This window comes from Cervus elaphus, chromosome 20, assembly GCF_910594005.1.
Source record: "Cervus elaphus chromosome 20, mCerEla1.1, whole genome shotgun sequence".
In the NCBI taxonomy this organism is placed as follows: Eukaryota; Metazoa; Chordata; class Mammalia; order Artiodactyla; family Cervidae; genus Cervus; species Cervus elaphus.
In genome coordinates this window covers 139340830-139357544 of record NC_057834.1, presented here as the reverse complement: position 1 = coordinate 139357544, position 16715 = coordinate 139340830, and the positions used below count along the sequence as shown (strand labels likewise).

General features: G+C 66.5%; 3 protein-coding genes across 3 annotated transcripts; all 3 read right to left on the bottom strand.

The window, feature by feature from the left end:
- Window positions 1–2433: 2433 nt before the first annotated feature.
- On the bottom strand, window positions 2434–10822 carry RNPEPL1 (arginyl aminopeptidase like 1). Its single transcript, XM_043876460.1, has 11 exons — window positions 10171–10822; window positions 7778–7918; window positions 7139–7290; window positions 6682–6798; window positions 6323–6558; window positions 6018–6131; window positions 5549–5661; window positions 5132–5240; window positions 3856–4086; window positions 3643–3785; window positions 2434–3295 (listed from the first exon to the last, which is right to left on the bottom strand). The coding sequence occupies exons 1-11, from the start codon at window positions 10705–10707 to the stop codon at window positions 3035–3037; spliced, it is 2154 nt and encodes a 717-aa protein (XP_043732395.1). The 5' UTR covers window positions 10708–10822; the 3' UTR covers window positions 2434–3034.
- Window positions 10718–14085, bottom strand: LOC122676842 (cyclin-K-like). Its single transcript, XM_043876394.1, has 6 exons — window positions 14049–14085; window positions 13771–13878; window positions 13424–13533; window positions 12900–13054; window positions 11007–11251; window positions 10718–10893 (listed from the first exon to the last, which is right to left on the bottom strand). Exons 1-6 carry the CDS (start codon window positions 14083–14085, stop codon window positions 10718–10720), a joined length of 831 nt encoding a protein of 276 aa, XP_043732329.1.
- DUSP28 (dual specificity phosphatase 28) lies at window positions 13139–16389 on the bottom strand. Its single transcript, XM_043875713.1, has 2 exons — window positions 15827–16389; window positions 13139–15623 (listed from the first exon to the last, which is right to left on the bottom strand). The coding sequence occupies exons 1-2, from the start codon at window positions 16379–16381 to the stop codon at window positions 15495–15497; spliced, it is 684 nt and encodes a 227-aa protein (XP_043731648.1). The 5' UTR covers window positions 16382–16389; the 3' UTR covers window positions 13139–15494.
- Window positions 16390–16715: the final 326 nt, after the last annotated feature.

The following is a 16715-nucleotide window of genomic DNA, read 5'->3' as shown; positions in this document are numbered from 1 at the left end:
TGTGACCATTCTTCCTAGTTTTCATTTTTAAAGAATTGTCCCTTTAAAAAACTTCCAGGTCTTTGAGAGGTTCTTTGGCCCAAGTCCCGGTCATTTCACAAGTACCTGTTCGTGGTTTATTTCAACACCCCCTCCTCCATGCACGTGGCTGAGATGTTAACACTAGGTTGTAAAGTCCTCCTCTGGTTGCTGTGTTGGCTCTGCTTCCTTGGGGATCAGTTTGGTGAGTGTTGGCCCTGGTGCACGTGGTTTATACACTCCTGGGTGGGTGCTCGATTGGGTGGGCCTTTTACATCTGACATTCCACCTGAGGCACCTGGCCTGAGGGGACTGCCACCAGGAAGGCCCAGTGAGACGGGGGAGGGCAGACGGTCTCCCAGGGCGAGGGTGGACCCCGAAGAGGAGGCCTGGCGAGGATGCCGTCCCTGGGCTACAGGCTCCAGGCCGCGTGGGCCCTCCACACACGGGCCCAGCTCCTGACCCCAGCAGGTCCCGTGCTCACGGCCACCCCCTGGGCTCCACTTCCCTGCCTGACTGCTCCCTTCTCTGCCCCCCAAATTCTGTCTCCCAGCACCGTGCCCCCAGCCCCTGTGGTGGTCATTACTGCCGCTGGCAGAAACCCCCCACCTCCATGCGCCGGGTGGGAGTAGGCGTGCAGGGCCAGCGTGAATGCCGTGGACAGACGTGGCACGTGGCCCCGGTGCGTCCGATTGCCGGCCTGAGCCCCCCACGCCCCCCTTACCTCTGCCGAGGTGCTCTTCTCCATCTGCCAGGGGCCCCGAGGAGCCAGTGACGGGAAGCCCACCCCCACCTGGCCTGAAGTGGGCACGGGCCACAAGCGGGAAATAAACCTTCACCACTTAAAACACTGGTGTCTTAAGAGTGTTTTCGCCTGTTGCCGGGGCACAGACGTCAGCCCCAGAAGGGACGAGCGGCCCTGTCAGGACACAGGACACAGGCCTGCGGCGGGGTGGGGGTGGGGCGCTGGCGGGGCCCACCACTGGAGGCCGTGGTATGCAGCCTCGAAACATCTGGTAAGACTCAACTGTGATGACTCACGGGGCAAATGACGTCCAGAATAACTCGCAGGTCCGGTGGAAGGGGTTGGGAAACCTTGGCAGCGTGCGTTGGTCACAGGCTGTGTTTGGCAAGATACCACGTGGGAGAAGATGGGCTGAGGAAAACATTCCCAGGTTTGCACAGCGTGGGGTAAAAGGAATGGAGAAAGGCTGGAACGTCCCGAAGGGCAGGTCAGAGCCAGGACGGACTGCGGCGACGATGCCGCTGAGGTGTGGGGGTCACCCCCACGAGGCCGTGGGCTTTCTTCTGAGCCTCCCAATGTCAGGCAGGGCCGTGCGGGGCAAAACGTGGCCACTGCCTGCTGAGCTGGGATCGGGACCTCAGGGAACCACAGAGTTTTTGAGGGCTGAACTGCCAAAGAAACCAGGAGCCTAGGACTAAAGAGTGTGATTGGAGACCTGAGAACAGCCGTGGCAGGGAGGAGGCTAAGGAAGCAGGTCAGCCCCACAGAGGGCTTGGCCAGAAGATGGGAGGACAGGCCCTTCCCAGGGGACAGCCGAGGGCTGCAGAGAGCCCAGGACTTGGGGGCCTGGGCCCACGGGCTCCAGCTTTGCTGCAGGGAGCGCTCCTGGGCCCCTGCTTCTCCCCCACAGGGCTTCCTGTTCACCACAGCAGGTGACTGGCCCTCCTGCTCCAAGTGTCTGGGCTCAGAGGAGCCACACCTGGCCCTGGCGCTAGGACAGCCCCCAAGAGTCTGGGCCACGACTGGGTGGGCTCGGGTCAGCTCCCGGGGGTGGGGGGTGTAGCAGGGAGGACAGTCACTGGGGCACTTGTGACCGGGTCTCGCCAGTGGGCCAGCTGACAGGTCACTCTGGGGTCTGAGCGTGTGACCCTGGGGGAGACCCTGCAGCGCTGAGTGGACCCACAGCAGAGGCGCGGCCCCAGGAACCCAGCCCCGTGGGCGGCCAGGAGGAGGGGGCCTGGACATTGCCCCTGGTCATCGTGGTGCATTGCTCCTGGCACCCACGGCTTGGCCGTGCCCCCAGGGGCGTCCAGCCCCACCTTCCCCTGGGCCAGCAAGGGCCGCAGCCCCTGCGCTCTGTCCTCCCAGGTCACATGCCTGCTGCTCACCTAGCCCTTTACTCCAGTTTGGGAGAAAGGCCCACAGCGGGGGTGCCGTGCCAAGTGCCCCCGGCTTCGGTGTTTGGGGGTCCTGGGGAGGCTGGTGCTCAGACCCTGGGGTGCAGAGCGGGGTGGTCAGGAGGGACCGGATGCAGGCAAGAGACCCAGCCTTGGGCAGCCCCCTCCTTCCCCGCCTCTGGCTGGAAGCCTGGGTCAGAGGACAGGGCTGTGAGCGGCTCTTCGGCCGCTGGGCAGCTGCGCAGGACAAGAGGCGGGACAGACAGGCCGGGGAGCAGTCTGCGAGTGGAGGTTTAATGGGACAATCGCGGTGACCCCGAGTGGAGGTCCCTCAGGGGGCCCAGCGTGGACCCCGGGCTTCCTGGGCCTCTTCCAGCAGGGTGGGCCTAGAAACAGCACCAGCGCCGCCTGCCTTCCTGCGTGTTATTGCTGCCCTGGCCCCGGGGCCTGGGACCCTGAGTTCCCTGAGGAGCTAAGGCTTTCCGGGGCCCCCCTCCCCAGGGACATCCACCGTCTGTCCGGTGCCCCGTCCCCCGCGGGGAGGGTGTGGGCATGTCTGCATCCTCGGCCCTAGGGCTGCCGGCCCTGGGGGCGGGGGGCGGGGGCCCAGGGCTCCGTGGATGCAGGCGTGCGGGGCGGGCGCAGCAGCCGGCCCTCCTGGCGGGCAGAAGGCACAGTGTGGTGGTCGCCGTGGATCCAGGGCGGTGCCTGGCAGTCAGTGTTGAGACAGGAGGGCCCGCAGTGCAAGAGCGCTTGGGGGGGTAGGGGAGAGACGGGTCCACGGGACTCGGTCGGCCCTGGGAGGGCCCAGCAGAGCCCCCCGGCCGGGCCCGGGGCCCAGAAGGCACAATCGTGGTGTCTGGGAGGCGCAGCGCTATGCAGACACGTTGACATCCCTGAGAGAGATGGCGCCGCCCGGGGCCTCATCCCCGAGCAGCAGGCCTGGCTCCGAGTCCGCCGCAGCCCCGCCCGGCTCCGCGCCGGGGCCCAGGCCCTGCGATAGGATCTGCTGGATGGTCCGCCGCAGGTTGGGGTGCAGCCGGCCCTGCGTCTGGTAGAAGACCTCCAGGGCGAAGGACTTGAGGGCGCCAGTGCACAGGTCCTCGTATAGCGGGATGGTGTACATGCGCGACATCTGCGGGCGGCTGCGGGTCACAGGGCGCCCTGGTCCTCCCCCAGCCCCCCACATCCTCCCCTCCCCGCCCCAGGGCGCTCGGGCTGCAGGGGCTCTGCCAGGGCTCAGGCCTGGGGACCCAGCGACCCTTAGGCCTTAAGGAACTAAGATGCCCCTGGCGTGCACGCCCTGCAGCGAGGCCCCCGGACTCTGCTCCTGGCTTGGCCGGTGCCTGCCTGAGGTCTGCTGAGGTCTGGGCCCCACCCCATTCTCTGGGCTGCCCAGTCTGAGTGGCTGGGTGGGGGGGAGGGCAGGGGTCACCAGCTTGAGTGGCCGTGTGGGGGTAGGGCAGGCCTGTGCGGCCGCACCTGGCTCTCCAAGAAGCGCCGGACCCTGTGGAGATCTGGGTAGTAGTCGTTGCGGACCACGATCTGCAGCCAGCGGATGCGGATCTCGGCGTTCATGGAGTCCAGCAGTGAGGAGTAGCACTTGGACAGGCTCATCACCACCTCTGTTGGGGCCATGGCAGGTCAGGGCCGGTGACCCCCCACCCCTCCCACCCTGGCAGCTGCGGGACTCACCCTGGGGCAGCGGGGACCCATCCAGCAGCCGGTCCAGGAAGAGCGCCGTCTGGAAGGTCCTCCACTTGGAGATGTCGATGGCGCTGGCGGAGGCGGCTGCCTGGTCCAGGGGCTCGGCGGTCCACAGCTGGAAGAGGGCCTCCACGGGCCGGGTCAGGCTGGATCCCTGAGACAGGTCCGGCTCGGCCAGCGGGGGGCCCGTGGCATTCAGCCAGCGCTCGAACTCCAGCCCTGCAGCACAGACACACTCCTGGGTTCCCAAGCAGGCCTGCCTGGGAGACTGCAGACCCCGAGGGTGTGCCTGGGGGAGACCCTGCCAGGGTCTGGGAGCCCCAAGGGCAGGGGTGGCCTGGGGATGCCGCAGTCGGCTGCAGACCCTGCAAGCCACAGGTGGCTTCTGGGAAGGGGGCACAGAGGGCTGGAGCTGGGGACCAGGGACTCCCTGCCCGCCTGCGTCTCCCGGGCAGAAACAGTGAGGTGCCGTGAGCCCATAGGCAGAGGGGCGGGGTGGGGAGCACTGCCCTGGGAGAAGGCCATTCCTGCTTTAGAGACTGGAGCCTGGGCAGCTGTGGGGGCAAGTCCTGCCATTCCTGCCCCCCAGACCCTTGGAGCGCTTCCCAAACCTTCCCCAACACAGGGTCCCCGGCCCACACCTCACTGCGCTACCTCAAATCCTGAATCTCCCTGAGACAGCAGACCCTTCTCTGCTTCGGCCTAAGCTCTTGGACCAGGGACATCCTCGCGAACAGGCTGGCTGTCTTCAGCCTGCTCTGAGGCAAACTTCTCTCTGCTCCTGGATCCTGCCCCAGGCCCGCTGTGCAGTTTCCAAGGCTCTTTCTGGAACTGCCTACTCAGCTCTGCATGTATGCGTGCTCAATCGCTCTGTCGTGTCTGACCCTGTGCAACCCCACGGACTGTAGCCCGCCAGGCTCCTCTGTCCATGGAGTTCTCCAGGCAAGAACACTGGAGTGGGGCCCTCCTCCAGGGGATCTTCCTGACCCGGAGTCTCCTGTGTCTTCCACGTTGCAGGCATTCTTTACCCACTGAGCCACCTAGCCTAACTGCCACCTCCTCCAGGAAGCCGCCTGGGGCCCCGCCGGGCTGGGAATCGCACTCTCCTCTCTGTTCCTGCCACGTGGTCCAGCCTGAGTTCTACACCAACGAGTGAAAGTGGCTGCTGGCCGGCCAGAGCCCCCAGGCCCACTGTTATACCCCTGCCCCCTGACAGGCCAAGGGCGGGCCAGTGTGGACACACAGCCGGTGCGGGGGGCCTCACCTGCCCGGCAGTCCACACTCTGCTCCTTCAGCTCCGGGAAGAAGGTCAGGAAAGAGTCCAGCAGGTCCTGGGCCACCACGCTGGTGAACTTGTACTTGTCCACGTAGGCCTGCCGGGCGGAGCGGACTCAGCAAGCCCGGGGGCTGGGTGCGCCACTGTCCCCCTCCCCCCGAGCTGGGCCCAGCACACACCGCGGGAAAGGGCCCTGCGCCCAGGGCTCTGAGCAGGGGGAGGCAGGGCCAGGGCGGGCACGGGAGCGCCCACGGCTGCCGCAGGGGCCTGCCAAGCGGCTGAAGCTGAGAGGTGGGAGGGCCAGGAGCCCGATGAAAGCCCCGCTCACGGCCTCCACTGCTCCACCCCGACCCCAACCCCCGGGAGCCAGGAGGGGGCCAGGGGCCCAGGGAGTGGGCTGCTCACTCGGAGGAAGTCGTCAAAGCGCTGGGGGTCCCCACAGAGCTGGGACAGGTAGTACACGAAGCAGTAGCCCTTCTCGTAGGTGAACAGGTTCATCAGGTGGCTGGGGTTCACGCCTGTGAGGGAAACTGTGGCTCTGGGAGGCGCCCTGAGCCGCGCGGGTCCCCAGGGGTGGGGGCGGGATGGCGGTGGGGCGCTGCAGGGCAGGGGCCACTGAGGGCCCCGCTGCTCACGTCCAGATGCCCCGGAGCGTGGGGGGGGCCTGCCCTGCTGGGGGACCTTGGTGGAGGCCTCGGGTCCACACACTGGGGAGACGGGTGCTCAGTGCCCTCGAGAGGCGGCGCAGGCTGAGGGGGGAAGGCCCCCAGCCCCGGCCTCCGCAGAGAAGCCTCATGGGGACACAGGCCCCGCCTGGCTGGGCTGGGGTGGGGCCCGACGCCCGCGGGTGACGCGCGCAGGGCCGGGCGGGTACCTGGCTCCAGCTTGACCTGCAGCTTGCTGACCGGGCTGTCCTCTCCGAGAAGCTTCATCTGCCTGTGCAGGGCGTCCAGGCGGAAGGCTGTCTCCAAACAGGTGAAGGCCGCACCTGGACGGGCAGGGGCAAGGCCGCTGCCCAGGCTGCTCCCCGTCCTGCGCCCCAAGAGCTGCTCCCCGCCTCCACCCGCGGGGGACACACACAGACACACGCGCGCGGCAGGGCGGCTGCAGCCGCGGACCAGCCCCGTGCACGGTCCCGCCCTGACCCGGGGCACCACCATCCCGCCCCGCCCGGCGCACCGTGGGTCTCGGTGGTGATCCGCCGCTGGGCGTAGGTGGCCAGGCCCTCGCTCAGCCACATCTCTTCCCACGTGGCGTTGGTGACGGCGTTCCCGAACCAGCTGTGGGCCACCTCGTGGATGACATCGATGACCAGGAACTCGTCGCTCTCCAGGATGGAGGAGATGATGAAGGTGAGGCAGGGGTTCTCCATGGCCACGATGGGGAAGGACGGGGGCAGGAAGACAATGTCATACCTGCGCGGAGCCAGAGGTGGGGGCCGCAGGTGAGCCTCGCCTCCTGCCGCTTCTCGGCAGGCTGGGGGAGTGGCGCGCATGCCCTCGGACCCCTCTCGCGGCCGGCCGGGCTCTCACACATACCTGCCCCACAGGTAGGGCCCGTAGAGCCGCTCGGCCGCGCTCAGCCACTGCTCCACCGCGCCCGACAGCTTGCTGGTGGCCGTGGGCAGGAGGCACGGCTCGGCCCACACGCGGCTCCTGTCACGGGGGACACGGTGGGCGGGGGCCAGCCTGCCCCCAGCCCCAGCCCCCCACTGGGCCTTCCCTTTGCTTCTGGGCATGAAGACTGCCTGCCTACGCCCAGTGCGGGCCGGCCAACCGTCCAGCCGGCACCCGCCACCCACCCCACCGGTCCTTCCGACCACAGGGCGAGCGCAGCCGGGGGAGGACGGCCCCCGTGCAGTGACAGGCAGGCAGGGGCAGGGCTGGCCCCACTGGGCGGGATCACACAGGGCGGCCGCACAGGCAGGCTGCACGCCGGGCCCCGCCAGCATCTCCTGAGCCTGGACCCCCGGCAGCAAGCAAGAGGCGGGCCTACCTGGGCCCGATGTCTGCGGGCTGGAGATCCCCGGCCACGAGGGCCACGAGGTAGGCAGGCACGGGGTGCTCCATGTGGAAGCGGTAGACGCCCTCCTCCTCCACGTAGGTGCTCTGTGTGGCGCTCATCAGGACCTGCACCCCCGACGGGGCCTGCGTCCCAGGAGGCCCCGCCCATCAGGACAGCGTGTCCCCCACAGGGAGCCCCACGCCCCCATGGGGGCCACCCCGTGTCCCCGGTGGGGACCCCATGGCCCGGTTGGCAAGCCCCATGTCCGTGGGAGAGGCCCCACCACCTGGGTCAGGCAGCCACACCGCTAGGGAGCCTCCCGTTCCCCGTCAGGGACCCCCCACGCTGCTCGGGGCACCCCCAGCTCCTGGCCCACACACCTCTCATCCCAGTCAGGAGTGGACGTGGGGCCAGGGGGCTGCCAGGAGCGCTGGGACCCGGCCACTCTGCCTGCCCCCTCCCTGCATTGGCGTCCCGGGGCTCAGGTTGTCGAGGACCCTGACGTGGGCAGGCTGCCCCTCCTGCACGGCGGGCAGGGTGTGCTCCTTCTCAGAGGGCCGCCTGGGTGGCAGCTGGGGAGCAGGCCCAGGAAGGTAAAGGTCAGGAGCAGGGCCAGCTGCCGGCACTGACCTTGACCACGGCTGAGTAGGTGCACTTGACGGCAGGCGTGTCGAAGCACGGGAAGAAGGACCGGTTGCAGACGGAGTGGCCCTGGGTGAACACGAAGGGCTTGGCGCTGCCGTAGGTCAGCTCTGGGTCCAGCCACCAGATCTGCAGTGGGTGGTGGGCAAGGGGTCAGCTCTGGCCGGGGCGCCCTCCCCAGGACAGCGGGCTGAGCCCTCCTGGAGACCACAGCTGCAGGCAGATGGCCCCGCCCCGCCAGGGAGCCGTCCCTCAGGTGCTCCGGCACACCACCGCCCCCAGCCTGCCCAGGCCAACTCAGCACTCTCCTTCTCAATGCCACCAAGCATCATGATGTCTCCAGGAAGGGCGTCTGGAGGCTGGGGGTCTCCCCAACCCAGCTGCACCCACTCTGTGGGGTCCCGAATCTGTCTCCCACGTCCCCTCTGCCGGGACAATGTGGTCACTGAGGCCAATTGGACGGGTCTTCAGTGACCAAATGCACACAGGTCCCCCCAGGGCCGTGACGGAGGGCCCCCAGCCCCCTGCAAGCAACAGGCCCCAGGACAGCAGCCACAGCTGCTTGCCACTGGGGGCCCCAGACCAGGACCGCTGCTGGGGGCTGTCCGTGCCGAGACCCCAGGGGTGGGGGACCCCAGACCCTGGATCACTGCTTGGGGCTATATGTGCTGAGACCCCAGAGGTGGGGGCCCCAGACCAGGACCGCCGCTGGGGGCTGTCCATGCCGAGACCCCAGAGGTGGGGACCCCAGATCCTAGCGGATGTCCTCCAGGCCTGCAGGGCTGCCTATCCAGTTCCTGCAGACCAGCCAGGCCACTGTCAGCCTTCATGGACTTCTACAAAACTTCTTTTTGACTTCTATGTCTCTGTTCTCTGCCCGTGCAGAGCCTGCGGCGGTATCTTCCTTTTCTGCTGACCCCTAGGGCTGACCCAGATGTTCAGAAAGCCTCTCTGGGGAGACTGTTCAAAAATGCAAGCTCCTGGGTCTGGCCACCTAGGAGTGGGACCTAGGAACCTGCATTTCACCCCCCACCCCCACCCCAGGTCCTGGGATAAGCGGTCCCTGGCTCATGCTGGGGACAGGTCCCCGTGGTTGGGCTGCTGGGGACAGAGTCAGGCCAGCAGGGTGGCCTGTTGTGGGCCCTGGTCCCACCACTCTCCGACCACTCTGCTGGTCTTAGGTGGACCAGACACGTGGGCTCCAAGGTCAGGGAGAACCATATCCTCTGTTTTCACGGCTGTGGTGGGAGCCATGCGCGCCAGCTGTCAGAGCCCCAGAAGGCCCCTGGCAGGCAGCAGGGGCCAGACTGGCAGGGCAGGGGCCAGGACGGCAGGCAGCAGGGGCCAGGCAGGCAGGGCAGGGGCCAGGCCGGCAGGCAGCAGGGGCCAGGCAGGCAGGGCAGGGGCCAGGCCAGCAGGCAGCAGGGGCCAGGCAGGCAGGACAGAAGCCAGACTAGCAGGGCAGGGGCCAGGCGGGCAGGGCAGGGCCAGGCCGGCACACCTGCAGAAGCTCACAAAGGGGTGAGGTGGCAGCTGGGGGCTCCTGGGAGACGTGCAGAAAGCCCGCAGGTGTGTGTCTGGCCTAGGCTCTTCCTGATTTCTCCTTGATGGCTCCTGGCCTGATGCCTTTCCGTCACCGTCTATTCACATGCCACGGCGGTGACGGATGGAACCTCCTGGGGCCTCCCAGAGCTACTTGAATGTTGTGTGTTGTGGGTTACAGTCACAAATGTGCTGTCCACACAGGGACCCAGGAACCCCCATGCTCCATCATGAATGCCCCCCTGCGGTGGAAGGGTGCTGTCTGAGCTGCCCAGTTTTCCTGCCGAACTTCTGGGCAGCGGGTGCTCCGTGTCCAAAGCCCCTCAGAGCCTGTGTGTGTCTGTGTTGGGGACGTGGGGTCAACCTGCTGGAGTGCCCGCCAGCCCCCAGGCGGCCTGAAGCATCAGAGCCGATCCAGGCCTCTCGGTCTCCCACGCCGGCAAGTCTGTCTCTCTTGCCACCCCCAGGGAACAGTCCTCTGAAGCCCGGGTCACACGGAGGCCCTTGGTCGCAGTGCCAGGCTCTGGCAGATGCATGGCTTGGCATGCGCTCACCAGAAGCTGCCCCTGTCCCCAGGCAGGGACCCGTCCCTGCACAGCTGAAGGGAGAGGCGTCCCTGGCGGCACGCAGGGCCCTGTCCCTGGGCCCCGGGACCAGCACCAGGCGGCTCACTCGGTCCAGGACTCCTAAGGGCTCCCCTGGCACCAGCTGGGAAGCCCCGCCGGCGCCTGGACAGGACTCCGTGGCCGGCTCGAGGAGAGCCGGGCTGGCCACCCTCTGCAGGTGTCGCAGGCGCAGCGCCCCCAAGAACGCCCCCCTAGCCCGGCAGCAGGACTCACGGCGGGGGCGTCGGTCGAGGTGTAGCGCAGGATGACCTGGAAGGGCTGGTGCGCCTGCAGCTCAGGGGGCAGCGTGACGGTGAGCGAGGAGCCATAGTCGGTGAACGGGTCCACCCTGAAGGCCAGCGGGCAGCAGGCGGGCTCCGCGCCGGGCGCCTCGCAGAAGGCGGGCAGCGGCGGCGGCGGTGCGGGTCCCGGCCCGGGGGCAGCAAAGGCGAAGGCGCAGGGCGGCTCGGCGGCGGTGGCGGCGGCGGCGGGGGCGCGGCGGAAAGCGGCCGAGTGCAGGCGCAGGGCCGGGTGCGCGTCGAGCACGAGCGCGCGGGGCGCGGGGCGCCGCGCGCACAGCTCGAGCACCAGGCAGCCGGCCAGCTCGCGCGCCTCGGGCCGCAGCTCCAGGCCGAGCTGCAGGTGGCGGAGGCGGAAGAGCTGCGCGCTGGAGGCCGAGGCCACGTCCAGGGCGGGCGGCGGCTCGGGCGGCGGGCGGGCGGGCGCGGCCTCGGCGCCGGGCGCCTTGCGGCAGCAGCACTGCGCCGCCATGGCCGCCGCGCTAGGTGAAATCCATGGGCGGCGGCCGCCCGGGGCCGCGGGGAGCGGGCGAGGGGCGCCGGGCGCCGGGCGGCGGGGCGCGGGCACAACAGGAAGTCGCGCCGGGAGCCGCCCGGCCCGGCCCCGCGCCGTGCGCCGCCCCGCTCCGGCTCCGCTCGGCCGCCGCCGCCGGGGGCGCTGTGCGCGGGGAGACCGGGCCGCTGGGGACGCGGGGCCTGGGGCGCCGTGCGCGGGGGGCCGGGGCGCCCGCGGCTCAGTGAGTGGGGAAACCGAGGAGCCGGAGGGCTGACAGCGCGGCTGGGGGCCGTGAGCCCGGGCGCTGTGCGTGGGCCCGGGGGCGCTGTGCGCTGGGCTGCGACCCTGAACCAGGTGCGATGCGTGGGGCCGGCGCGGCCGCTGTGTGCAGGTGGCCCCGGCACTGGGCTGGAGGAAGGGGAAGGCGCGGGGACCCGGGCGCGCTGGAGGTTCCTCGGGCACCCACTGCTGGGACACCTGGGTCAGGGAAGTGTTACTCGTCCGTTCCAGAACCTCGGGCCTGGAGAAAAATGCAGTGATTCCCATCACCCTGACCCGTTCCCCTGTGAGACCAGTGGTCTGTGTTATGTGCCATGTGGGGCATGGTGGTGGCTCTGGAACCTTGAGACTGTACCCTCAGATGTATGAGGCTTCTTAGATTGAAATTAAATAGAATTAGAAGTTCAGGTTCTCCGTTGCACTAGCCCTATTTCAGGGTCTCCATGTGTGTTTGGAGGGTCATGTCAGGCTAGTGGGGCTTCCTCGGTGGCTCAGTGGTAAAGAATCTGCCCCCCTGTACAGGAGATGCATGTTTGATCCCTGGGTCGGAAAGTTCCCCGGGAGAAGGGAATGACAACCTATTTCAGGGTTCAGGTCCTGGAGAATCCCATGGACAGAGGAGCCAGGTGGACTACAGTCCATGGTGTTGCAAAGAGTTGGACACGACTGAGCAAGCATGCATGCAACAGGCTAGTAGCACCATACTGGACAGAGCAGGTATTTCATCATCAGAGAAAGTCCTGTTGGACTCTGCTGCCTTCAGGGCTGTCCAGGCCCTGGAGGATGATTGTTTAGGTGGTGAATGCTGGGCAGTCACGAGACCTGGCCAGCCTGTCACTCCACTCTCGCCCAGGCCCGTCCAGACACTTGGGCCTGAGGGGTGGCTGGAGACCAGTGAGGGTGCTCAGAGACCAGCATTGGTCAAATGCTGGTTCAAAGCCAGGAACGAGAGGGGCTGCCAAGGTGTTGCTCTCATCATTGTGGGAGAATTGAGGTCCTCAGGGAGACGGGACCTTTTGGCCTGGAGTCCCACCCACCGCTCTCCCTGCTCCGTGTCTGTGGCACAGCTGGGGCCTGACGCACGCTGCACTCGACCTCGATGGCATCCCTGAGGGGTGTTTAATCGCTTTGGACTCAGTATCTCCATCTGTCACTCTGTGATCCTGCCTGCCTTCCCTACTTGGGGCTGGGGGGCGGGCAGGGTGGGACTGCCGAGCTGAGGACCCATGTTCACGGAGTCAGCACCCGCACTGAGGCATCTCTTCAACTTGCCCTGTGTGTCATTTTAGCCTCGGGGACACAAGCTCCTGTCGGGGCCCCCACCCCAAACTCACCAGCCACTTAGAGGAAGGGGTTCAGCCCTGCATCCGAGACTCAAGATGGGGGAGAACTGGGTCTGATCAGTCCTTAGTGCCTTTAGGGGGCCCAGCGCCTGCCCAGAGGCCAAGGGCAGAGTGTTTTAGATGGCACTCCCAGCGTGAGCAGCCTTTTGGAGCCATCCTTAAAATTCTCCCGGCCAATGGGGCTGGAGCTGGAAGACCATCAAGGACTGTGTGCGGGCACCCACACCGGCCTGCCCTAAGCACCTGCAGGCACATCTGCCAGCCCCCTGCACAGGCTAAGTTAACCTCAGGGGGCTTCTTGCCCTCCTGCTGCCCTGGCCTTCGAGAGCAGGGGTTGGGTCTCGTCCTTTCTCTCCTGGAGGGCCCTGGGCACCTCCCGGTGGTCTGTCCCACACACAGGACCAGTGGGGTAGGTGCAGTCGTGTAGGTCTGGAGGAGCTGTTAGCTCCTCCCTGGGCCGTGCCTTCCACCCCACGTTTTTATAAGGAACCAACACCAGTCAGTCTGAAGGAGCAAACATGTTTCACAGCACTAAAGGCAGCCCACCAAGGCACTTGTGAACTGTGAAGGGCACAGTGGTCGTCTCCATTCTCCACCTCGTCCCTGTCCAGCGGAGGACGGTGCCTTCGGTGTTGGGGGTCGGGGGCGCTGCTTTGCTGACAGAGGTCCAGGGTGCAATGTACCCTCCTCCCCCAGTCCACCTGGGGGAGAGGAGCCGGGAGTTTGGGACTGCCGGAGGCTGGGGTTTCTCCCATAGGAATTTTCATACACCAGCTTTTTTTAAAAATTATTTTATTTTTTTTGACCGTGGTGGGCCTTTGCTGCTGCTGAGTTGTGCTGGCAGGGGCTGCTCTTCTTGCGGTGTGCGGGCTTCTCACTGCAATAGCTTCTCTTGTGGAGAAGAGGCTGTAAAGCGCAGGCCTCCGCAGTTCTGTGGCGCACGGGCTTTGCTGCCCCGCGGGATGTGGGATCATCCTGGACCAGTGTCCCTTGCATTGCAAGGTACAGTCTTAACCACTGGACCACCAGGGAAGCCCCATACACCAGCCTGTGGATGGTCCAATCCTGACTGGCTTGGTGGGCGGAAGCGCCTGCACCCAGCCTTCTCCCGATGGACACAGACTGGGTGCCCCTGTTAAAGTGTGCGGGCACTGGGAGGGGAGCGGGTCCCTGGCCTCATCTGTTAGCGGGTGGACACGGCAGTGGGAGGGCTTCCAGGAGGCCCGTGGGGGTCAGGTGGGGGCTGTGCTGTCCCTGGGACAGAGGTCTGAGGCATGCCTGGCCTCTAGCGGCAGGCAGACGTGGACGGTTCTCCGACTGGAGCTGGGAGACCAAAGCCTGACCCGGGCTCTGACACCCCTGCACCCGTGTCACCCGAGGCCACGTCAGCAGGTCAGGGGGTGTGCAGCAAGGGTACCACAGCACACAGGGAAAAGATCTGGGCTCAGGTCCTGGCTGTAGACCTCCCAGCTGGGCACACCACTCAGCTCGCCTGAGGGCACAGATGGAGCCACAGCGGCCTCACCTGCCACGCGGAGACAACGGCAGGCGCTTGTTTACAGGTAGATGGGAAAGCAACACGAGCTGTGAGGGGCCTGCGGGGACTGGGCGGCAGCTGGCGAGCCCTCCATAAAGGTGGCAGAAGTCGGGTTATGACGAGGGCTGTGGCTCTTAGAGATGGGCGCCGCTGCTGACCTGCAGGGGGTGGGGCATGCTCTGAGCCAGGGGCCATCGCGCTGGCAGAGCAGGAGCAGGAAGGCTGAGGAGGACGAGGCCCCTTCACAACCGCCCCAGGGCCTCGCTCACAGCGCAGGCTCCCAAGCTTCACCCTTTGGGCTCTGCTTGGTCAGAGGTTTTCATCTGCAGGTAGGATGCTTCCATCTGGGACACACCTGGACAGAGGCTGAGACCCCGCTTAGCCAGTTGGGGGTCCTCAAGGCACACATCAGAGTTGCTCTGCTCAATGACTGACACTTTTTTGGGGGGGGGGGTTGCTGTGCAGCTTGCAGGATCCTAGTTCCCCAACCAGGGACTGACCCCAGGCCTCAGCAGTGAAAACGCCGAATCCTAACCACTAGACCTCCAGGAAACTCCCCGACCTTGACTCTGAAGGGGCAGCAGGGCTTCGCTGTGCTGGGACTTGGGGTACTGCGCTCACGCCGCTCAGGACTCCCGGGTTGTGCAGGAGACCATGGAGGGCACAGCACAGTGTAGGCGGGACCACTCGGCCCTTCGAGATGAAGGCTCCACACACCCCACTAGGAGGACCAGGACCTGAGGCACTGGCTGAGGGTCAAGGGAAATGATAAACACCAACTGCGGTATTTTATCCATTATTTTGTTATCTGTACACTTGTATGTGTTAACCGGGGACTACATCATCTGTAATTCATGTATTATCCCTTTTTTCCTTTACTCTCTCCCCTTTATCTTATTTAGGGAGTGTTGAGGGTGATTAATTTTCTAGTATAGTCTTCAGGCTGTAGGATGCCCAGATGAGGTGCCTCTGAACCAGAGTAATCAGTGCACTCAGACACATGGGTGGTCAGTGTGGTCTGGGCCTGACCTTGGCCAAAACTGGAAGGTCAGTAAGGTAGGAAGTGGGTGTGGGCACAGAGAGCCCCAAGGGAGCCCAAGCTGAGTCTGTCACAGAGCCTCGAACCCGCACCTGTGTGGCACAGCAGCTCCGAGTCTGTTTCGGAAAGCCACGGTGGCCTGAGCTGGTGGCAGGCTCGAATGTGGAAGGAAGCCAGGGGTAGGGTGGCAGGCCCTCGTGACTCCTGTGGTTTCCCCATCTCCTGACCTTGGCTCCCCGCCCTCCACCTCTCCGTAGTAAATGTCTTTCTGGCTCAGTTTTCCCGAGTGGTTTTGATGTTCCTGATCAAGCCCTGTTTAGTAAACCTGAGGACCAGGGGAGGAACGGTTCCCCAGTTCTCTGCGGACATACCCCTACACTACCATCAAGCGGGGACAGAGAGCTTTGGGAAGCTGCAGAAAATAAAAACTCCGTGGGACGTGAGACAGGAGAGGACGGCCCAGCCTCCCGTCAGTGCATGCACTACATCTTCCCACCTCGAGGATGCAGGAGACCCCCGAGCGTCCTACTTTGGGGTTGGTTGGTCGTCCTCCAGGGCTGACCGCTCAGGGCTCACTCGGGCCCGAGGGCTCCCTGGGCAGGAGGGACCGCGACTGCAGGGCCTCCTCGTACTTCTGGAGCTGGGACCAGAAGCCCGGGTTGGGCTCGGCAACTGGGCGGGCGCTCTTCACTGTCTGCAAAGAAGAGGCTGCGGCTAGACCCCCGCGCAGCGCTCCCCGCGAGGTCCACAGACGCCCCGCCCCCGCCAACGCCCGGAGGCCCCGCCCCCATGGGCGCGCCCCGCCCCGCCCCGCCCCGCCCGGAAGTGTCTCCCCAGGCGGCGGAGCCCGCCGCTCCCGGAAGGTCGTGCCGCTCCCCGCCGGAAGTCCCGCCCTACCCGGAAGGCCCGCTCCAGGCTGAGGCCGCGGTGACGCATCAGGTAGGCGGTGCAGACGGCGGCCGAGCGGCTGCGGCCGTTCTTGCAGTAGACGAGGCAGGCGCCCCCGGCGCGCACCGCGGCTTCCATGGCGGCGCAGGTGGGCTCCAGGTGCGCTAGCAGGTCCTCCGCCGGGTCGTCGAACACGGGCACGCGCAGCTCGGCGACGCCGGGCGCACCCGGGCCCGGCTGCTGGCGCGAGACGTTGACGCACAGGGTGACGCCCGCGCGCGCCAGCCGCTCCGACGCGGACGCGGCGCGCGAGTTCCCGAGGAAGAGCGAGGGGGCGACGCGCACGAAAGGCGGCGGGGACGCCGTGGCGTCCGCGCGCCGTCCGGCCTGTGCCGGGTCCATGGCCGGCTCCCGGGCGCCCGGCCCGGGAGTCTTACTTTGGGCAGTCGGGTGGCCGGCCGACGCCCCCGGGTCCCGCAGGCCGCCCCTCCCCATCCCCGGACAGGCCCCCGGGGTGGGTGTGCGGGAGCGGCCACGCCCAAAAGGCCCTGGCCGCCGCCTCATTGGCCAGGTCTGAGCGAGTGAGGCCTCCTCTGATTGGCTGGCGGTGGGGGGTGCGGCCGTTAGCGTGGTCATCGGGAGAGTCTGATTGGCCGCAGACATGTGGGCGGGTTCAGGTTCCTGGATTGAATAAGCCCTCACCTGTGCTGGAGGCCAGACCCGGGCTGGCTGAGGCGCGCGAGGTCTGAGAGCTTCGACCTCGCGGTCCTGTTGCACCGTGAGGGTTCCAGCTGGGTCGGGCAGCGGGCGGCCGGCTTCTCAGGTTGTGGCTGACGCGCTGAGCCAGGGCCCTATCGCAGAGTCTCATCTGGGCACTGACCAGTCATTACTTCTCTTA